The sequence below is a fragment of the Macaca mulatta genome, chromosome 16, assembly GCF_049350105.2.
Source record: "Macaca mulatta isolate MMU2019108-1 chromosome 16, T2T-MMU8v2.0, whole genome shotgun sequence".
Lineage (NCBI taxonomy): Eukaryota > Metazoa > Chordata > Mammalia > Primates > Cercopithecidae > Macaca > Macaca mulatta.
This window is the reverse complement of record NC_133421.1, coordinates 75,947,501-75,971,202: the sequence shown is the minus strand read 5'-3', so window position 1 is coordinate 75,971,202 and position 23,702 is coordinate 75,947,501. Positions and strand designations below refer to the sequence as shown.

General features: G+C 42.6%; 1 protein-coding gene and 1 pseudogene across 1 annotated transcript; one reads left to right on the top strand and one right to left on the bottom strand.

The window, feature by feature from the left end:
- LOC144335895 (B-cell CLL/lymphoma 7 protein family member C pseudogene) overlaps nucleotides 1-23,702 on the bottom strand; it is a 45,839-nt pseudogene that overhangs the window by 7,061 nt on the left and 15,076 nt on the right.
- Nucleotides 161-19,829, top strand: APOH (apolipoprotein H). The gene is made up of 8 exons (XM_015120158.3): nucleotides 161-1,387; nucleotides 2,394-2,570; nucleotides 4,451-4,547; nucleotides 6,933-7,009; nucleotides 9,782-9,970; nucleotides 13,604-13,783; nucleotides 16,875-17,072; nucleotides 19,674-19,829. Exons 1-8 carry the CDS (start codon nucleotides 1,243-1,245, stop codon nucleotides 19,727-19,729), a joined length of 1,119 nt encoding a protein of 372 aa, XP_014975644.3. The 5' UTR covers nucleotides 161-1,242; the 3' UTR covers nucleotides 19,730-19,829.

Below are 23,702 nucleotides of genomic sequence, written 5' to 3'. Positions count from 1 at the left end.
ACATAATGTTCATTAGGAGTGTAATTTAAGAATCATCTGCCTGACAGATGGAGATTTCTCAAGCTGATGTGTCTCAGAGAACTTTAGACCTATGGATATCAACCAAGATCACCCAAATGACAGCAAGCAGAGGTTATTTATTCAGAGCTTGCTACAGCAAGGGAGGCAGTCATTAACAGTTGTGTTTGGCAGAGACTCAAAGTCAGGCAGAGGAGTGGGAAAGCTTTATAACAGAAAAAAGGAAAGGCTTCGGGTGTGCTCCAGTATGGGGAGGATGGAGGGAAACTAACTAGAAGTGGAATGTCCATGTGATTGGTTAGAGAAATATGTTTGGATTTCTCTGGTTGGCCTTAAGTTGGGCCAACTGGTATAGAGGTTGTGGGTTTGACTTTCTAGACTCGTTGCTACAGATGTGTGGGTCAGAGATCTATTTTCACATATGGCCTGGCTATTGTCCATTTATATATCCATTTTCTTTTAGAGCAAACGATGTAGAAGAGAACTAGGGAATCAGAGACAACCCCCTTCCCGAACCCTCTCAAGCAACAACATCAGCATTGGCCCATTCTCTTATCCTACTCAAGTTTTTTTTCTTCTTTGAGTCCCAAGTTGTTAATTTCATATCAACGTTCTAATTCCTGAAACATATCTAGAAACCTGTCTAGACAGATCCAAGACATATTAAGAATGGATGAGCAGGACTTTGTGTTGATTTGACATGAGAGAAGATAGAGAATTCAAGGATAGCTCTAAGGTCCTAACTGGAGCGACAGGAGCTTGTGAGAGAGGATGTTGAACTCAGTTTTTAGGGAATGAAAGTTGTAAGTGCCTCCTGAAGACGTTCTTTATAATTATACATCTGAAAACTGGAACATCATTTTAGAGAGGTGGAGACAGAGAACGGAGAGTAGGTGTTTGTCCAAAGTTTATGTGCCAAGGCTGTGAGTGAAACAGGAGCTTCGATCTTTTGGTGTTCCAACTACAACATACACAAAACAAAAGATGGACAATGAGAAGTCCAGGCAACCCAGGAAACACCAAGTTTCTGTCAAAAGCGATAATGAACTGTTTTGTGCCATTAACGAAAACGTTATGAAGACAGAAACCATCTCCCAAAGATTTCATAACAGAGCCACGCAAAGGGAGAGTAAATGATTAAAGAATGTGGGTCTCAGAGTTCCATTCAAATCATGCTACTTTATCTTCTATTTACAAAGATAAAAGTACACCAGAAAATGGTTAATGTTTAAGCGCTTTCATATTTGGCTCTGTCTTTTTAGCAGAGGAAAACCACTTCGGTGGTACCAGTGTGAATCATCCACAATGATTTCTCCAGTGCTCATCTTGTTCTCGAGTTTTCTCTGCCATGTTGCTATTGCAGGACGGAGTAAGTACTTTTTGCTTTTAAAAAAATAATTAATATATCCAATCCCCTAGTATATGTCAGGGGTCAATAATGATAACTAGGCTGGGCGTGGTTGCTCACGCCTGTAATCTCAGCACTTTGGGAGGCCAAGGCGGGTGGATCACCTGAGGTCAGGATGAGCCTGGCCATGGTGAAACACCGTCTCTACTAAAAACACAAAAATTAGCCGGGCATCATGGTGGGCTCCTGTAGTCCCAGCTACTCGGGAGTCTGAGGCGGGAGAATCGCTTGAACCCGGAAGGCGGAAGTTGCAGTGAGCCGAGGTCCCGCCATTGCATTCCAGCCTGGGCAACAAGAGTGAAACTCAGTCTAAAATAATAATAATAACAATAACTAAATTCTTTTTTTTTTTTCTTTTTTTTTTGAGACGGAGTCTCGCTCTGTCACGCAGGCTGGAGTGCAGTGGCGCGATCTCGGCTCACTGCAAGCTCCGCCTCCCGGGTTCCCGCCATTCTCCTGCCTCAGCCTCCCGAGTAGCTGGGACTGCAGGCGCCCGCCATGATGCCCGGCTAATTTTTGTATTTTTAGTGGAGACGGGGTTTCACCGTGTTAGCCAGGATCGTCTTGATCTCCTGACCTCGTGATCCACCCGCCTCGGCCTCCCAAAGTGCTGGGATTACAGGTGTGAGCCACCGCACCCGGCTGATAACTAAATTCTCTTTAGAGTGGGTGCTGGAGAGACTGGATTGAAACTGATTCTTTAATATTGCTATGTGTAAAGCTCCTCTGTAAGATATGTAGCCAACTTAAGCCTCAGCATACTGACTTGTAAAATGGGAGTAATTATAATACCTCCTTCAAATGGTTGTTGAGGGGATTAGATGAGATAGTGTATATGAGGTATTTGGCGTGGAACTCGGTATACTTATAATTGGTAACAGTGCACACATTTTTCATTTGTGGGCTTAGCTGAACTTTAAAATGCAAATAGAGATTTGTTAACCATCTGCTTTGTGTCCTCTTTTAGCCTGTCCCAAGCCAGATGATTTACCCTTTTCCATAGTGGTCCCATTAAAAACATTCTATGAGCCAGGAGAGGAGATTACGTATTCCTGCAAGCCGGGCTATGTGTCCCGGGGAGGGATGAGACGGTTTATCTGCCCTCTCACAGGAATGTGGCCCATCAACACTCTGAAATGTATACGTAAGTCAGCACCTTCTCTCACATTCTCTCCCCTCATTTGGATTCTGGGTATTTTGGGGGAATAAGCTACCTCATCATGCTCAGAGTGCAGAGGGCCAGTAGACGTTGTAGAAAGGCAGGTTGGAGAGAAATGAGACGGTCTTGGGGAGTTTCTCTGTGCAAAGAGAGTAAGGGTAATAGGTGCTATTGATAGAAGAGGAGAAGATCATTGCCTGGAACTAGGGGAGGTTTAAAAATGAGATCTGGTGTGACAAAAGGAGAAACACTACAGAAGTTAAAAGACTGGTGGAGAGGCTTTGAAACGTCAACTGATGCCAAAGAGACATTTGGAAAAACAAAATTTGGGGAATCCTCATATCTTTGGACTTCACCTGAAAATGAAAGCAGACTTAATAGTTACTGAAATGAATACAAATTTCATCTACATTATGTATATATCATATTGTAATAAAATACAAGAAAGTATGTTAAATTACATCAATAATATAATGTAAAACATATAAATCTCACTATGGCTTTATTGTAAATGGTTGCTTTTATTTATTTCTCAGAACATGGTTCTATGATATCATGCTAGCATTATTCTTTACAGTTAAGTATCATGCAATCAACCAGATTGAATTTATGGTAAATTCAATTATATGTAGAAGTTAAGCAGTAAAAATAGATGTATGGACCTATCTGGGCTCTGGTGATTTTGGTTATACGAACAAGACCTTTGTCAAAGTTATGCATCTTCATGATTTGTTTAAAGAGTCTAAACATAATTTTTAATAAAAAGCCACTTTAACATCATTAGGATAAATTTTTCTTTAAGTCAGGGCCAGGTGCGGTGGCTCATGCCTGTAATCCCAGCACTTTGGGAGGCTGAGGTGGGTGGAGCACCTGATGTCAGGAGTTCAAGACCAGCCTGGCCAACATGGTGAAACCCCGTCTCTACTAAAAATACAAAAATTAGCTGGACATGGTGGCACATGCCTGTAGTCCCGGCTAATCGTGAGGCTGAAGTAGAAGAATCACTTGAACCTGGGAGGCAGAGGTGGTAGTGGGCCAAGATTGTGCCACTACACTCCAGCCTGGGCAACAGAGTGAGACTCTGTTAAAAAAAAAAAAAAATCAGCTATAACTCTGGAACACTTACAATTTAATTTTTAAAAAATTTTCCATGCGTATATTTTTGCATTTTTGCAGAGAGTAATACAATTTTGTATTTTTCTATTTTCATCAGCATATCATAAAAATTATATCTCCACAAATTTCACAATTCATATTTTATTGGCTACATAATAGTTCAACTGTTGATTTGCCGTGATTAATTAAAACAGTCCCCTGATAGTGAACCCTTAGACTGTCCAATTTTTTTTTTTTTTTGGAGATGGAGTCTCACTGTGTTGCCCAGTGGAGTGGTGCCATCTTGGCTCACTGCAACCTCTGCCTCCTGGGTTCAAGTTATTCTTCTGCCTCAGCCTCCAGAGTAGCTGGGACTACAGGTGCCCACCATCACGCCTGGCTAACTTTTGTATTTTTAGTAGAGACGGGGTTTCACCGTGTTGGCCAGGCTGGTCTCAAATTCCTGACCTCAAGTGATCCACCCTCCTCCGCCTCCCAAAGTGCCGGGATTACAGGTGTGAGCCACTGCTCCCTGCCCATCCAAATTTCGTTATTAGGAGAAACAGTGTAATGAACACTTTGGCACGTAAATCACTTGTCTTATATTGAATTGCTTTCTTAGAATAGTTACCAGCAAAGTTATTGAACCAAAGGATGAAAATGAATTTATATGATTTATTTAATGAAAAATTTTATAAATAGAAATTTACCTGTTTTATTTTTTTTTTAACCCAAACAAAAGTAACATTTTTAAAATCTTTATATCACAGCCAGAGTATGTCCTTTTGCTGGAATCTTAGAAAATGGAGCAGTACGCTATACAACTTTTGAATATCCCAACACCATCAATTTTTCTTGTAATACTGGGTAAGAATTTTCATGGAACTAAGCAGTTAACAGACTGAGCGCATTTTTATATCCTTAAGCTAAACATCAGGACTGGTCCATATTTTGTTTTCAGCCTTTAGGTTGGACTTGCCACATGCAAATCGATTTTAGTCCTGCTTTTAATATCAGTAGCGTTGAGGGTGGGGTAAGGATTAGAGAACATAACGACTAATGAAATACGTAGTCACCACTGTATCTGATTTTTCTGTTCCTGATTAATTACCTATCAGAGGAGGTACATTAAAATAATTGAATCTGGATGATAATTCCATATGATCTCTGGGCCAAATCTTGGATAGGGTTAAAATACTTTAGGAATGAGACATGGGCTTTAGTTATGAGGCTAATTTGATTGACCAACCTGACAGTCTATAGAAGAGAATTCTATGGAGAAGGTTGGGAGTGTGACGATGGAGAATGCAATGCAGTACCACATCCCCAGGAAGCAATCACTTATGGTGGTTTTGACACACTGGGGGCTTTGCCACATTGCCCAGACTCAAACTCTTGGGCTCAAGTGATCCACCCATCTCGGCCTCCCAAAATGCTGGGATTACAGACTCATCTGGGAGCAAAAGGAGGCAATCACGTACGGTGGACACAGACTCGTAGGGAGCAAAGGCACCCCTGTGACATTATTGAGAGCGCATTGGCTGTCCATTAGGGTAAGTTTCTACTGGGATTGGAGGTTAAGGAATACTACATATGAGAGAGAAATACACACCTTTCATCTGAAACACCAGTTTACCAATGGGTCTGGTAACAAATGACTTTAAAAAACTGGCTTCAAAGACAGAATGTTACATTTTCTTTCTCTTTCTTTCTTTCTTTCTTTCTTTCTTTCTTTCTTTCTTTCTTTCTTTCTTTCTTTCTTTCTTTTTCTTTCTTTCTGTCTCTCTCTCTCCCCCTCCCTCCCTCCCTCCCTCTCTCTCTCTCTCTCTCTCTCTCTCTTTCTCTCTCTCTCTCTTTCTTTCTTTCTTTCTTTCTTTCTTTCTTTCTTTCTTTCTTTCTTTCTTTCTTTCTTTCTTTCTTTCTTTCTTTTCTTTCTTTTTCTTTCTCCTCTTTTTTCCTTTCTTTTTGCTCTGTCGCCCAGGCTGGAATGCAGTGGCTCGATCTTGGCTCACTGCAACCTCTGCCTGCTGGGTTCAAGCAATTCTCCTGCCTCAGCCTCCCCAGTAGCTGGGATTATAGGCGTCCACCACCACACCCAGCTAATTTTTGTATTTTTAGTAGAGACGGGGTTTCACCATCTTTGCCAGGCTGGTCTAGAACTCCTGACCTTGTGATCCACTCACCTCACACTCCCAAAGTGCTGGGATTACAAGTGTGAGCCACCACGGCATCCTGCCTCTTTTTCCCTTCCCTCCTTTCTTCCTTCCCTCCTTCCCTCCTTCCTTCCTTTCTTCCTTCCTTCCACCTTTCTTTCCTTACTTTCTTTCCCTTTCTTCCTTCCTTCTTCCCTCCCTTCTTTCCTTCCTTCCTTCCACCTTTCTCACTTTCTTTCCCTTTCTTTCTTTCCTTCCTTCCTTCCTTCCTTCCTTCCTTCCTTCCTTTCTTTCTTTCTTTCTTTCTTTTTTCTTTCTTTCTCTCTCTCTCTCTCTCTTTCTTTCCTTCCTTCCTTCCTTCTTCCTTCCTTCCTTTTTTTTTTTTTTTTTTTTTTTTTAACAGGATCTTGCTCTGTCGCTCAGGCTAGATAGAGTGCAGTTGCATAACCATGGCTCACTGCAGCCTCGACCTCCTGGGTTGAATCCTTTTGAATCCTTCCTTCTACCTCTACCTCTCGAGTAGCTGGGACTATAGGCACACACCACCATGACCTGGTGACTTTTGTAGAAACTGGGGCTTTGCCACATTGCCCAGACTCAAACTCTTGGGCTCAAGTGATCCGCCCATCTTGGCCTCCCAAAGTGCTGGGATTACAGGCATCAGCCAAAGTACCCAGTCAGAATGTTATATTTTCATTGCAAATAGACTACAATTGTTTTTATTCACTGGTGTCAGTAGACTGTAAGAAAATGAACAGTGAAGATTACTCAGTTTGGTTCACTTTTGTCATCCTGAAAAAGAGATGGTTCTTTGCTTTATATAAGAAGCAGTAATCTTGGCCAACTCTCTAAAGATGAGGGACTTAGGGATTTGGCTTCTCCACTCACCAGCTGTGGAACCCTGTAGTGATTCACCTGCATCATTGGTTGGGAGACTCCATGAGCCATAGATGAGTGCTAAGATCATCAGGAAGAGAGCATTACACAATGGAAAAGAAGTCAATAGCATTAATATGAAGCAATGCTCAATGGAGAAGATATTTGAGATGTCAGTGATGGATTATTTTACTCCTTGATAGATTGAATTTTCCTTTTGCAGGTTTTATCTGAATGGCGCTAATTCTGCCAAGTGCACTGAGGAAGGACAATGGAGCCCAGGGATTCCTGTCTGTGCTCGTAAGTCTATGGGGAGGGTGATCAGCTGGTTTGCCCAGAACCTTCCTGGTTTTAGCACTGAAAGTCTCACATCTGCAGCCTCTTCAGTCGCAGCTCAATGAGATGAATGGTCACCCTTGTGGGGGATATTCGTCCTGGTATCTTGCTGTAGAAGATGAAACAACCACTTTGGAATGACAGAAGGGAAGCATTTTACGCATAAACACATTCTGTGTTCTCTACCTGGTGGTCATTACTCTATCCAAGCCAGTTTTTGCTGGGTGTGTTGACTCCAATGCTCTCATAGTGCTTTGGAAGAGGCTTGGATATGTGTGGCATTGGTCTATCAGGGACTGTCACCACTTAACTAAGGGAACTTCTGCAAACAGTGAGATCAAACAAACATCTTCCTCCCACTCTGGAACTTCATTCATTTATTCACTTATTCAGTAAACATGAATTGAGGATCTACTGTATGCTGGATCCTCTTGTTAGCACTGAGGCTGCAAGGACAAAGGAGACAGCTCTGCCTTCAGAGAGTAAGCCTAGTGACAAGCGAGACGCAGAGGAAAGTCACCCTCACAGTAAGCTAAGAGCCCATCAAAGGGGCTTGCATTCTAGGAGCTGACTGGCATTCTTCTAAAAAGCAGTGATGTTTTTTCAGAGGACCCTCAGCCAAGCTGTCAGAGTCATCTCTGGGCTTTGCTTATGTAGGGAAGGACATTCTTATGTTCCCCAACTTGTGATTTATACATCTTTGACCAGGAGACCCAGGCATTACAATACTAGTTATAGTTCTTCAACATGTCAGTACGTCTGTCCTTAGCAAAAGCAAGTGGAGGCTGGGTGCAGTGGCTCATGCCTGTAATCCCAGCACTTTGGGAGTTCGAGGAGGGTGGATCACCTGAGGTCAGGAGTTCAAGACCAGCCTGACCAACATGGAGATACTCTGTCTCTACTAAAAAATATAAAATTAACTGGGCGTGGTGGCACATGCCTGTAATCCCAGCCAGTTGGGAGGCTGAGGCAAGAGAATCACTTGAACCCAGAAGGCAGAGGTTGTGGTGGTGAACCCAGATCGCGCCATTGCACTCCAGCCTGGGCAACAAGAGTGAAACAACTCCTCCTCCTCAAAAAAAAAAAAAAAACAAGTGGAAAGTAAAGCAATTTCAAATAAATAATTGTTTACGAAAACCTGAACAAACAAAAACGAAAGTTTTTAAGGGATACATTAAGTAAAAATTTTCACTCAGCAGTAGGAATCACCATGGTTCCTATAGTTTTCATTTAAAACAGATTTATACTGATTATGTAAATTTGCTTCTTTATTTAGAGACAGGGTCTTGCTCAGTTGCCCAGGCTGGAGTGCAGTTGTGTGATCACAGCTCACTGTAACTTCGAACTCCTGGGGCCAAGTGATCCTTTCAGTCTCCTGAGCAGCTGAAATTGTAGATGAGCACCACCAGATCTGGCTAATTTAAAAAAATTTTTGTGGAAACAGGGTCTTGCTTTGTTGCCCAGACTGGTCTTGAACTCTGGGTTTCAAGCAACCTTCCTGCCTCAGCCTCTCAGAGCTCTGGATGACAGGCGTGAGCCACGGTGCCTAGCCATAAACTAACTTTCCAAAAGGGTTATAGAGAGAAAGACTACTTTAGCTTTAATCTAATTTAAATGAGTATTTCTCATACTTGAATGTACATATGAATCTTCTGGGCATCTTGTTAAAATATAGATTCTGATTCAGGCACCTGTGGTGGGGTCTGAGCTTCTGTATTTCCAACAAGTTATCTTCCCAGGCTATGCCCGTGCTGCTAGCCCCTGGACCACACTTTGAGCAGCAGGGATCCAGAGAATTCAAAGTAAATCATATTTTGGTCAACACCATCTTCTTTCATGCTAGTATAACTTGCTGAAGCTCCATAGTACTCAGGTCAGGGTGACAAGCCACTACTATCTCTCTGGGTTCCTGAAGCTACTTGGGTAAGCTCCATCCATACCAAGAGTCCAAAAGCAGGGAGGTATTCAAGAGAAACAGACTGAACTGGTAATGGAATTCATTCCCAAACAACTATGTACAAAGTTGCTGTCATCAGCCATTATTTTAGGATGGTCCCTCAGCACTGAGGGACAAATTCTGCCTTCCAGAAGCATCTTCCAAGGTAGTATTTGAATAAAAGATTTTATAAAACCTAACCATTGCGTTGTTGCAAAAGACAAATTATTGGTGGCAAGACTTAAATTTCCTTAATTTTTTGGTGTTTTGACTGGTTTGGACATCTGATTTGAGGGTCATATTTTCTTTTCTTTTTTCTTTATTTTTCTTTCTTTCTTTCTTTTTTTCTGAGACAGAGTCTCTCTTTGTTTCCCAGGCTGGAGTGCAGTGGTGCGATTTTGGCTCACTGCAACCTCAGCCTCCCAGGTTCAAGTGATTCTCCTGCCTCAGCCTCTGGAGTAGCTGGGACCACAGGCACACACCTCCATGCCTGGCTCATTTTTGTATTTCTGGTAGAGGCAGGGTTTCACCATGTTGGCCAGGCTGGTCTGAAATTCCTGACCTCAAGTGATCTGCCCGCCTCAGCCTCCCAAAGTGTTAGGATTAAAGGCGTGAGCTGCCGTGCCTGGCAGGTCATGTTTTCCTATTACACATCCACAATTGACTATTTTTACCCTGGTAATTTGATCAGTTTGCATTTTCTCAAGTTTATCCTTAGAGTTTTTTTTTTTCTTTATGGAAAGAGTATATTTAAAAGCCTTAACTATTTTCATAGAAATGATAGTTCTTTCTTTTCCTAGCCATCACCTGCCCTCCACCATCCGTACCTATGTTTGCAACACTTCGTGTTTATAAGCCATCAGCTGGAAACAATTCGTTCTATCAGGACACAGCAGTTTTTGAATGTTTGCCACAACATGCGATGTTTGGAAATGATACAATTACCTGCACAACCCATGGAAATTGGACTAAATTACCAGAATGCAGGGGTAAGTGCAATAAGACAAAATATGTATGGTAGGGCAAGATCCCATTTGTGAAAGGTATTGAAAATTCTGACTCTCATGGAATGTTTCCAATGAACTCATTCAACGGCTGTTTGTTGAGCATCTACCATATGCCAGGCAGTGTGCTGGGCACTGGGGATTCCAGGTGAATGAGACCTGGCTTCTGACCCAAGGGAATTACAAATAATGCAGTTAACTGTCTGGAGCTGCCTGGGACAGCTTCCCATAGGTGGTGACCTTTGAAATAGGCCTTGGAGGAGGAGTAGAGAATGAGGAGAAGGCATACCTCACATGGGGGAGGCACGAAAGGCAGGATGTCTCCGTGGACAGCTGAACATTTCAGCGAGTCTGGTAAAGTTCTTTTCTGGGTGAAGTTCGTGGGTTAAATTGGAGAGTCCTAAGAGATGAAGGTAATGCCTGGGTTGCAGTCTGATTGTTATACATTTTAAAAATCTCTACTCAAGTTTAAGAATCACAGACATATTTGATTTTTAAGAAATTATGGAAATTCTCCTTTAACTTGACCTGTCATTACTATCTTTAAGTTTGTCAGTTGCATAACAGATAAATTACAGAGTTTATCATGTGCACAAAGAGTTTTTTTTGGTTGTTTGTTTTGTTTTGTTTATTTTTGAGATAGAGTCTCACTCTGTCACCCAGGCTGGAGTGTAGTGGGGCAATTTTGGCTCACTGCGACCTCCACCTCCTAGGTTCAAGCGATTCTCATGCCTCAGCCTCCCGAGTAGCTGGGACTACAGGTGCCCGCCACCACTCCCGGCTAATTTTTGTATTTTTAGTAGAGATGGAGTTTCACCCTGATCATCAGGCTGGTCTGAAATGCCTGACCTCAAGTGATCTGCCTGTGTTGGCCCCTCAAAGTGCTGGGATTACGGGTGTGAACCCCTGCTCCCGGCCAAGAGTTATTCTCATGACTATTAACTTATCCAGTGGTAGATATTACAGATATCCAGTGAATGAGTCAAAACATAAGTGATTTTCAGCATGGAGAAGCTACCAACAACAGTAGTAACTTGCACCCTTCTGGGCACTCAACTATGGGCCAGGCACTGGTCTCCTGCTACATATGTGTCATCTGACTTTATTCTCCCAAATCCTAAAAAGTAGGTTCCTTTTTTTTTTTTTTCAGTATTTCACCTAGACGTATCAACTGTTAATATGTTGTGACATTTTTCTCTGTTTCTCCATAGAAAGATCCTTTTTATTTCTTGCATCATCTGAAAATAAGTTGTATATATTATGACACTTGCCCATAAAGACTTCAGCATGAATATACTAAGAACAAGGACATTTTATATCATCACTTAATATGTTTTGGATTATTAACAATAATAATCCAAACAATTCTGATAACATAAACAATTAACAACAATATCATGCAACATTTATCTCAGATGCAAATTTTCCCAGTTGACCCAGAAGTATCTCTTATACATGAATTTTGTTTTATGCAGGATCTAATCAAGAATCACATCTTTAGTTGTCATGTCTCTCTAGTCTCCTATAATAATAATTATTATTATTTTGAAATGCTGTCTCGCTCTGTCACCCAGGCTGGAGTGCAGTGGTGCGATTTCGGCTCACTGCAACCTCTACTTTCCAGGTTCGAGCAATTCTCCTGCCTCAGCCTCCCACGTAGCTGGGATTATAGGTGCCTGCCATCACGCCCAGCTAATTTTTTTATTTTTCGTAGAGATGGGTTTCACCATGTTGGCCAGGCTGGTCTCAAAATCCTGAACTAAAATGATCCACCCGCCTTGGACTCCCAAACTGCTGGGATTACAGGTGTGAGCCTAGTCTTCTGTAATTAAGAATAAGCCCTTGTGTCTTTTGTTGTCTTTCATTGACATTTTTGAAGAGTACAGGCTAGTTGTCTTTTAGAATGTTCTGTAATGTGAACTTGATTGGTTATTACCTCATGATTAGATTCATGTTAAATATTATTGTTAAGAATACATTCTGTACTTTGGGAGGCCAAGGCAGGTCAGGTGGATCACGGGGTCAGGAGTTCGAGACCAGCCTGGCCAATATGGTGAAACCCTCCCTGTCTGTACTAAAAATAGAAAAATTAGCTGGGCGTGGTGGCGGGCGCCTGTAATCCCAGCTGCTCAAGAGGCTGAGGCAGGGGAATCACTGGAACCCAGGAGGCGGAGGTTGCAGTGAGCTGAGATTGTGCCACTGCACTCCAGCCTGGGTGACAGAGTGCGACTCCATCTCAAAAAAAAAAAAAAAAAAAAAGAATACATTCTGTCGCATCAGGACATCAGGAGGCACATAGTGTCAGCTGTTTCACCATTGGCCATGCTTAGCTTGATCCTTAGGTGAGGTGCCCTAGATCATCTTTTGGTAAAGGCACTGCTTTTTCCTTGGAATTAGTAAGCAACCTGTGGGTGATGCTTTGAAACCATGCAAATATCCACTGTTGGGCAGTCATCGTAGAATCCAACGGTGATCCTTGAATCTGTCAATTATGACATTGGTGGCTGAAAATGGTGACTTTCTAATTCTATCTTTCCTTCTACATTTATTCACCGGCTTCCCTCTATAGAGAAGAGCTTTCCCTCCATCCACCATTTTTTAGTATTATTATAGACACATGGATTCTTTTTTTTTTTCTTTTTTTGAGTCTCACTCTGTTGCCCAGGCTGGAGTGTAATGGTGCAATCTCAGCTCACTGCAACCTTCACCCCCAGGGTTTGAGTGATTCTCCTGCCTCAGCCTCCTGAGTAGCTGGGATTACAGGTGCATGCCACCACACCCGGCTAATTTTTGTTAGTAGAGATGGAATTTTGTCATGTTGGCCAGGCTGGTCTCTAACTCCTGACCTCAAGTGATGCATCTACCTCAGCCTCCCAAAGTGCTGGGATTACCAAAGTGAGCCACTGTGCCTGGCCACATGAATTCTTTTTTATTTAATGTGTGGCAGAACCAAAATTGAGCCAAGCAGTCTGACTCTGGAGTTTGTACGCTTAATTACCTCCTTAAACTACCTCTGAGAATATTGTGCTCCTGGCTCCAGCTTTGCTTTTCTTGCACTGCAGCTCATAAGGATGTGGGTTTGGGCCTCTACTGTTGAAGATCTTAAGGAGGCCAGGAAGCAGCACCATTTTTCTCTGACATATTTCATGATGGCTTCTTGCATACTCTGAATTGAATAACAATAAGATTTACTATTTTAAAGCCAAATAATGGTGTACTAAGTGTGTATGGGGGGAGGGTTCAGTCTTTACATTTTAATTTTATGGTTTGTTAGAAATAGACTTTGCTTTTCTTCTTTCAAACCCACCATCTTAGACTGTGTAAAGATGACGTTTGCAGTAAATAATACCTTATGATTATATGTGAAAACCCGGAGAACTTAGTGAAGTCTCATTAATTTACTTTCAAAGTGTGGTTGTTTCTTTTTTAATATCCAGGGTACCATGAATATAAGAGGAATGGGGACATAATTAAGCACAAGGTAACTATAAGTTGCTTCCAGTTGCAGGAACACCCAGTGATTCAGTGGTGTGACAGAGACAAGAATGTGACTATTTCATGACTATTGGATAGCACTACTATTTATTACTAATATGTCTTATTGAATAAATGTTTTAGAAGTAAAATGCCCATTCCCATTAAGACCAGACAATGGATTTGTGAACTATCCTGCAAAACCAGTACTTTATTACAAGGATAAAGCCACATTTGGCTGCCATGATGGATATTCCCTGGATGGCCCAGAAGAAATAGAATGTACCAAACTGGGAAACTGGTCTGCCATGCCAAGTTGTAAAGGTATGGAAATATAGGCAAGGTCCTATAAGATCTCTGAATTGATACAGTGGGTCACCTTTACTTGCTATTTTCTTGTTCCAATACTTTTCCACTTGTTGCTCAGACTTGCTAGGAAACTGCTGGCAGGTGACTTCAGGACTCACATGTACCTGGGGAAGCCTCATGCTTAGGAAGCATGCTTGACTTTAAACAGGATGAAATAAACAGATCCTTTGTAAGCATTGGTGATATGGTGGGAGATCGTGTGGGCTTTCTTTCTTTTTTTTTTTTTTTTTTTTGAGACGGAGTCTCACTCTGTCACCCAGCCTGGAGTGCAGTGGCGCAATCTCGGCTCACTGCAAGCTCCGCCTCCCGGTTTCATGCCATTCTCCTGCCTCAGCCTCCCGAGTAGCTGCGACTACAGGCACCCGACACCTTGCCCGGCTAATTTTTCGTATTTTTTAGTAGAGACGGGGTTTTACCGTGTTAGCCAGGATGATTTCGATCTCCTGACCTCGTGATCCGCCCGTCTCGGCCTCCCAAAGTGCTGGGATTACAGGCTTGAGCCACTGCACCCGGCCAATGTGGGCTTTCTTTATTTGCTTTTAAGTCTTTGCCTCTGAGCATCTTTTATTTATTTATTTATTTATTTGAGATGGAGTCTTGTTCTGTCACCCAGGCTGGAATGCATTGGCACAATCTCGGCTCACTGCAACCTCTGCCTCCCAGGTTCAAGCGATTCTCCTACCTCGGCCTCCCGAGTAGCTGGGATTACAGGTGCCCACCACCACGCCTGGCTAATTTTTGTATTTTTAATAGAGACGGGGCTTTGCCATGTTGGCCAGGCTGATTTTGAACTCCTGACCTCAGGTGAACTCCTGACCTGCCTCAGCTTCTATAGAGAAGAGCTTTTCTTCTGTCCACCATTTTTGGTATTATTGTAGACACATGGATTCTTTTTTTTTTTTTTTTTTTTTTTTTGAGACGGAGTCTCACTCTGTTGCCTAGCTGGAGTGTAATGGTGGAATCTCAGTTCACTGCAGCCTTCACCTCCCAGGTTCGAGTGATTACAGATGTGAGCCACCACGCCCACCTCTTTTTGTGCTCTGCCTAGCCAAGGCTCTTCTCATTGCAAAAACCAACCACACATTCGAGTTCAAGGAAATTGGGGATATTATAAGGAGGCAACAGGCAAGTCGATCACGTGGGTATTGAAGATGAGGAAATGAAATACAACTGATACTCTTGAAGATTGGAACTGAAAGGCAGGAACTATTCCTACTTTTTCCGTATCTCAATGTCCTCTCCCATCTCTGTCTCTCTGCTTATTCATCTTGAACATGGCTTGATATACACCAGACCCTCTCAGTTAAAGGATTCATCACCAACTGGCATCTTTTCCTGGAGATGCTGGTTCCTTTTGAGTTAGGTGTCTACCTTTGATCCCATTAGTGTCATGCTTAAGCAAAGAACAGCCTAGCATTAGAACTCTGCTCAGGTCGCTATGGGCTGGACAGTTTAAGCAGAAAGAGGAACTCTGGGGCAGCAGGCAAGATGACAAATAACTAGCATCTTAGGTTATAGTTCCATAGAAGCAGAGCCTGAGACAGGGATTTGAATACGGTTGATTTAGTGAGTGTCTCAGGAGAAGAAAGAGTGAGGCAGATTTGAGAGGGTAAGGCACCGGTTCTCAAACTTCGCTGTGGATCAGCAACACCTGGAAGGCTTGTTTTAACACAGGATTTTTGAGCTCCACTCTCAGAGTTTCTGATTTGGTAGATCTGGGAGGGGGCCTGAATATTTGCATTTATGCCAAGTTCCCTGGTGATGCTAATGCTGCCAAGCCAGGAAGAATTGTGGTCTCTGCTAAAATGAGGTTCAGTTTGATCCCACTGAGCTCTGGAGTGTGAATTCCACCCTTGAGTTAATCCCACTGAAACCCAAGGGGACCTGTTTTTTTTGAGACGGAGTCCGGCTCTGTCGCCCAGGCTGGAGTGCTGTGGCCGGATCTCTGCTCACTGCAAGCTCCGCCCCCGGGCTCACGCCATTCTCCTGCCTCAGCCTGCCGAGTAGCTGGGACTACAGGCGCCTGCCACCTCGCCCGGCTAATTTTCTGTATTTTTAGTAGAGATGAGGTTTCACCATGTTAGCCAGGATGGTCTTGATCTGCTGACCTTGTGATCCGCCTGCCTCGGCCTCCCAAAGTGCTGGGATTACAGGCGAGAGGCACCGCGCCCGGCCAAGGGACCTGTTTTTTATATTTCCTCGTCAGTCATTGGCTTTGAGCTGCTCCTTTCCCTGACCCTGAGGGTGGCGATGGGGGTGGTTTGCACAACTTCCAGGGAGAGGTGGCTTCCCTATGGCTGAAGGCAATTTTTCAGCGTATTTATGAGCTGTTATCAGCCAACACTTGCAGTGGCTGGTTAGTGGATAGATGCACCTGCTTAATGAATGCAATCCAAGAGGGCAGTGTAGGCTTACATGAAATGTCAATATCTGTTAGAAGTTTTTTGGTTTTTTTTTCCCCACTGAAATGAAGGCTCTGATGCTTCTGTTCTGACCTTCTGTGGCTACTGTAGGGGAAGAGAAGGCCATCCTGGAAGCTGTGAGTAATGGTTCTATTGATAGAGAACTACAATTAGCAATCATATTACCATTACTTACTATGTACATTCTTGGATTTTTCTTGCCTTGACCAATTTGTGTAGGTGTACTCATCTACTGTTTCAAATGCTAAACTCTCTTTCAGAAAGATTTCCTGAACTCTTTTTTTTTTTTTTTTTTTTGAGACGGAGTCTCGCTCTGCCACCCAGGCTGGAGTGCAGTGGCCGGATCTCAGCTCACTGCAAGCTCCGCCTCCCGGGTTCACGTCATTCTCCTGCCTCAGCCTCCCGAGTAGCTGGGACTACAGGCGCCCGCCACCTCGCCCGGCTAGTTTTTTGTATTTTTTAGTAGAGACGGGGTTTCACCGTGTCAGCCAGGATGGTCTCGATCTCCTGACCTCGTGATCCGCCTGTCTCGGCCTCCCAAAGTGCTGGGATTACAGGCTTGAGCCACCGCGCCCGGCCTTCCTGAACTCTTAAGTCCTGATTACAAGTATTCTCTCTTTCAGCATCTTGTAAAGTACCTGTGAAAAAGGCCACTGTGGTGTACCAAGGAGAGAGAGTAAAGATTCAGGAAAAATTTAAGAATGGAATGCTGCATGGTGATAAAGTTTCTTTCTTCTGCAAAAATAAGGAAAAGAAGTGTAGCTATACAGAGGATGCCCAGTGTATAGACGGCACTATTGAAGTCCCCAAATGCTTCAAGGGTAAGTCTACATTGGAATGTTTAGCTAGGCCTCCCACTTGCCCCTCATCATAATCAGAGCCTTGTTATATAATGATTGTCAAAAACCAGATGAGGCCAGGCATGGTGGCTCACGCCTGTAATCCCAGCACTTTGGGAGGCTGAGCGGGGTGGATCACCTGAGGTCAGGAGTTTGAGAGCAGCCTGGCCAAAATGGTGAAACCCTGTCTCTATTAAAAATACAAAAATTAGTTGGTGTGGTGCCGGGCACCAGTAATCCCAGCTACTCAGGGGACTGAGACAGGAGAAACGCTTGCACCTGAGAGGCAGAGGTTGCAGTGAGCCAAGATCGCATCATTGCACTCCAGCCTGGGCAATACAATGAAACTCTGTCTCAAAACAAAAACACAAACAAACAAACAAATGAACAAAAAACAGATGAATTTGGCCACTGGATTTTTAAAAAGAGGGGTGAGAGGGAGAAACAATGATATGAAGCAGTGAGCTCCAGATGGTGTCCCCACTTGAATTTTCCTTTCCAATTCTTTTTTTTTTTTTGAGACGGGGTCTTACTCTGTCGCCCAGGCTGGAGTGCAGTGGTGCGATCTCTGCTCACTGCAAGCTCCGCCTCCCGGGTTCACGCTATTCTCCTGCCTCAGTCTCCTGAGTAGCTGGGACTACAGGCACCTGCCAGCATGCCCGGCTAATTTTTTTGTATTTTTAGTAGAGACGGGGTTTCACCCTGTTAGCCAGGATGGTCTCGATTTCCTGACCTCGTGATTCGCCTGCCTCGGCCTCCCAAAGTGCTGGGATTACAAGCATGAGCAACCGCGCCTGGCCTTTTAAAAATTATTATTATTATTATTGAGACAGGGTCTCACTGTCACCCAGGCTGAAGTGCAGTGGTGTGATCACATCTCATTGCAGCCTTGACTTTCTGGGCTCAAGTGATCCTTTCACCTCAGCCTTCTGAGTAGCTGGGATTACATGCACACACCACCGTGTCCGGCTATTTTTTAATATTTTTATTAGAGAAGAGATTATGCCATGTTGCCAAGGCTGGTTTTGAACCCTTGAACTCAAGCAATCCACCTGTCTCAGGCTCCCAAAGTGCTGGAATTACAGGCGTGAGCTACGTGCCCAGCCTCTTTTCCAATTCTTTTCTGTAAAACTCAGGGTTGTGGTTTTATTCAGTGAATGCTGAGGTGAATTACGCCATCTTGTGTAATTCCAAGTTGAGCTTGAATAGTAACGAACCAAGTATTGAATAATAAAAATATCTACCTCATCTTGGTCCCACATTATAAAGAATTCACCCCAAGTTACAAAACGACTCATGGCAGTGATAATTGGTCTAAAGATCTAATATATCCCCCTTTCTCCAGCAATTCCTAGAGTTTGAAAAGTATCCATTAGAGCAAAATGTCCATTAGAGCAAAGTATTTTAAGGAAGATGATACCAGGTTTGTGTGAGGTAAAGAAGTGTGTAATGGCCAGCATTTAGAGCTGCTAACCTTTTAAGGTTTCAGATTTAGGGTTTAAATGTCTTTGATGCCAGGAAGTAAGAACCAGCCAGAGGCTGAAGCTGTTGTTGGCTCTAGGTTTAGAAATCTTTCAAAAACATTGACAATCTTGTTTTAGCAGCTGGGAGAGGACAGTAGGGAGCAGACAAAGCTAAGAAGAGAGGAGTCTGAGAAGTGTTCAGCTAGTGGGAGAGAAGGGAACGATAACTGATTAAAAATACCCACCTCATGGGGTTGGTTTGATTATTAGAAATATGCATGACATGGAGGAACATAATTTTAATTACAAATAGTTAGAAATGCACTGAATAAATTGCCGTTGTTCAAAAGACAGCAGAGCCCCGGCAAGATGTTAAATACAAAACATGGCAAAATACAATAAGCTTAAATAAAAATCAGTAGAAAAAATACGAGAAAAGAATAATTGAAAAAGTCTTAGCTTTACTGATATATTTCTTCAGGGTCTTCTCCCTTATGGTCTTTAGACAGATGCAGTACTATAAAGGGCTGATACAGTTTTTTTCCCCTTTAATCTTGACTGTTATAGAAAAGTCTTCACTGTATATAGAACCTTTAATTTTATCTCTTGAAAATGAGGGTCTTGGCCGGGTGCAGTGGCTCACACCTGTAATCCCAGCACTTCGGGAGGCCGAGGCGGGCAGATCACTTGAGGTCAGGAGGCCAGCCTGGCCAACATGGTGAAACCCGGTCTCTACTAAAAATACAAAGATTAGCCAGGCGTGGTGGCATGTGCCTGTAGTCCCAGCTACTCAGGAGGTTGAGACAGGAGAATCGCTTGAACCTGGGAGGCAGAGGTTGCAGTGAGCTGAGATTGTGCCATTGCACTCCAGCCTGGGCGACAGGGCGAGACTCTATCTTAAAAAAAAAAAAGAAAGAAAAGAAAAAGAAAAAGAAAATGAGGGTCTTATCATTTCCCTAATGTTTTCTCCCATCACTTAAACCTCACACTAAATGATTTCATTCACGTAATCACATGTATTCTATATACTTGTAAAATGTATTTGGTTTGGCTTAGCTATTTACCACATTTAGGAAATGATTGTTTCTCTTAGAATGTTTATCTTTTTCTCCCCCAACAGAACACAGTTCTCTGGCTTTTTGGAAAACTGATGCATCCGATGTAAAGCCATGCTAAAGTGGTTTTCAGATTCCACATAAAATGTCACACTTGTATCTTGTTCATCCAAGGAACCTAATGGAAATTAAAAAATAAAGCTACTGAATTTATTGCCTCAGCCATTGCAGTGTTACTCTTCACGGTAGCGTACTTTTAGTTATGTCATCTGTTTAAGAAATGCAAATATTTGGAACATCATCATTTTATGGCTGTGAAATTGACAGTATAAACGATTGTCTAGGTATCCCACTTTTCCTGTGTGTAGTCCTATTCTCGGCCGGGCGCGGTGGCTCACGCCTGTAATCCCAGCACTTTGGGAGGCGGAGGTGGGCGGATCACCTTAGGTCAGGAGTCCGAGACCAGCCTGGGCAACATGGTGAAACCCCGTCTCTACAGAAAATACAAAAATTAGCTGGGCATGGTAACGTGGGCCTGTAATCCCAGCTACTCAGGAGACCGAGGCAGGAGAATTGCTTGAACCTGGGAGGTGGAGGTTGCAGTGAGCCGAGATTGTGCCACCACATTCCAGCCTGGGCAATAGAGTGAGACTCCATCTCAATAAATACATAAATAAACAAGTAAATAAATCCTACTCTCAAGCACTTTCAAAGGTGTAAAACACCTTTAATACAATATTTTTCGTAGAATGGGCCACAGACCCCCTACCCCATTACTATGACCTATCTGCTTATTCCAAAGAACAAGTGTTGTGCCCCAGAATTGTTAAGAATGACCCAGAATTCTGCATTTATGACAAAGTTTCCAGATAGTTCTTGTGCATCTTCAAGTTTGCCATACAGAAGTAAGCATGGACTTCCAGGTCAATAGGACTGAATTTGCATCCTTGATGCTGGGTTTACATAGTGCCAAAAAATTTTTCTGTATCCACTACAATTCCATGGCCCATCATTGACGTTGCTCCTTTGCATATATTCAACTCCCTTGCCCTTCTCTCCTTCGGTAGTGTTTGCTGGCCAAACACCGCTGGCGCTATCGGCCTTCCTTATGCCTGCACCTGAGGAGTTGAATGTGGCTAGAAGAAAAAGAGGAACTCACAACCGTGCCAATAGGTCCCATTTTAAATTCATAAACACAAACTTTACATGGGCCTCTAACTCTGCCCAACAATCCTGTTATATTTCTCTAATTTGTTCACTCCCTTACTCTCTAAAGTGGCTATTTCTCTTCTCAACCTTCCTCAAGCTACCTTCCTTCTCCTCATCCTTAGCTGATAATTTAGCTCCGTATTTCACTGAGAAAATAGAAAAGATCTTTTTTTTTTTTTTTTTTTTTTTTTATCTTTCCACTCCCAAATCCATCATTCTACCGGTGTCGACAACCACGGAATCTGCCTTCTGTCAGGTTACAATGGATGAACATCTAAGGACAAACCCTCTCTTTATGTGCTAGGACCCATTTTCTCTCTCCTACTTAAGGATTTTACTCCTGAAATTAATGCTCATCCATGTTTATTTTTTCCTTTCTATTGGAACACTTCAATCAGCATACAGATATATGGTAATGTCACCCATTAAAAAAAGAAGCCCTGTTATTTCACATCTTTTTTCCAGCTACAGCTCCAACTCTTTAGTCCCTGTTTTTACAAAAGTCCTGGAGTTATTTCCCTTTGCCATCTGCACTATGTGCTACCCATCACTTCACAATCTGTGTTCTCCATGGGATTTACCACCCATGCCTCTTTCTCAGAACTTAACCCAATTCCATGTGATGTGGACTGAATCTTTTCTCCAAGATGCTTCTCTGCTCCTCCTCCTTTTACAGAAACCAGAGTGGCTCCCCTTCCTTCTATGCTTTCATTGAAAAGCTCCAAATTCCCTTTACTTAACCTTAAAAACCAATTTTACGGCCGGGCGCGGTGGCTCACACCTGTAATCCCAGCACTTTAGGAGGCCAAGGCAGGTACAAAAAAATTAGCTGGGCGTGGTGGCAGGCACCTGTAGCCCCAGCTACTTGGGTGGCTGAGGCAGGAGAATTGCTTGAACCTGGGAGGTGGAGGTTGCAGTGAGTCAAAATGGCGCCATTGCACTCTAGCCTGGGCGACAAGAGCGAAACTCTGTCTCAAACAAACAAACCCAATTTTACGTTTTCTTCCCCAACTCTTTCCTTCAGACTCTCTCTCTCTCTCTCTCTCTCTCTGTGTGTGTGTGTGTGTGTGTGTGTGTGTGTGTTGAAGGTGGAGTTTGAGAGACTGTGGTATTTCCCGTTTCTAAACCAAAAGCCCTATTTAGGGATTTTTGCCAAACAAAAAACCATCTGCTCTGGTTTCCTCCTCTCAAAGCACAAAGCTTTGTGCTTTGTTTTCTTTAACTTGTTGCATGTTAATTTAAAAATAGGCCTCTCTTATCCTACCTAACAGCTCTAGACATGGAAAGAGGGCAGTAAACATTTAGAATGTCTTCTGCCCCACACACGATCACTGCATTGGTTCTGAAAAAGGGGAGAGAATGTTTTTGTATTATCCCGCCTTTTGTTGCAAATGCTTCATAATTCATTTATTGTGTTTTAAATTTAAAATATATGTTGGAACTAATAAGCAAATTCAGTAAAGTTCCAGAATATGAAATTAACACACAAAATCAGTAGCATTTCTATACACTAATAGCAAGCCATCTGAAAAAGAAATTAAGAAAACAATCTCATTCACATAGCTACAAATATGTATATATACACACACACACACTCTTACGATTTTAGCCAAGGAGGTGAAAGACTTGTAGTTGAAAAATATAAAATATTGATGAAAGGAATTAAAAAAGACACAAATAAATGGAATAATATTCATGTTCATAGATTGGAAGAATTAATATTGTTAAAATGTCATTGTTACCCAAAGTGATCTACAGATTCAGTGCAATCCCTATCAAAATTCCAATGACATTTTTCACAGAAATAGAAAAAACAATTTGTATGAAACTACAAAGGCCCCTGAATATCCAAAGTGATCTTGAATGAAAAGAACAAAGCTGGAGGCATCACATCATCTAACTTCAAAATATACTACAAAGCTGTAGTAATCAAATCAGCTGACACAAATACAGACGCATAGACCAATGTAAGAGAATATGCAGTTCAAAAATAAACTCACACATTTATAGTCAATCGATTTTCTACAGAAGTGTCAGGGGTTGGCCGGGGCTGCAGTCTTATCTGAAGGCTCAAGTGGAGGAGGATTTGCTTCTAAGCTCACTCAGAGGTTGTTGGCATGATTCAATTCCCTTTGGGCTATTGGAAGAGAACCTCAATTCCTTACTGTTTACCTGTGACTTCCCTCAATTCATTGCCCTTCAGACCTTAAAGGAAAATTGGATGGCACACTATAGTACTCATGACAATACTCTCTTTTTTTTCTTTTCTTTTCTTTTTTTTTTTTTTGCTTGATCCACTGCTTTCTGAGAATAGCTCCTCCAGGATTCTGATAGACCTCTTTTCTTGGGTGAAACTCAGTAGAGTAAGGTTAGTAAGATAAACTACAACACCCAATGCTGCAGTTGGCCTTCGAACTGCAGCTGATACTCATCTTCTTCCTCCACCACCATCCATTTCATATTCTCCTCACCCTTGGCTGGTTCTTCTGTTGGTCTCACTGGCTTTTCTGGTGGTGTGACAAAGACCTTCATCCTTGAGGGGTCTGAAAGGACTCTATGCCTTTCTGATGTTTCTATGATTTTTATCATCAAAATTGTATGAAGGAGTACTAAGGAGGCAGCAGCCCATTGCTCCTGATGATCAGGGCCAATGACCCTTTCCAAGATGGTGAGATCTTTGCTTGCAGGTTCCTTGGCAAAAGGAACCTAAAGCAGCCAGGCACCATCTGTAGTTTATAGTTCAATGGGACTTGCTGTGCCCCTAGTGGAAGTGTTTCCCTTTTGGAAACAAGGCCTTTTAAACTTATAGAGTTCAGATGTGGAATAAAGCATAAATGTTCCCAAGTGAGTCAAGGGGAGAAATAGTAACTTGGCCACTGCTGCTT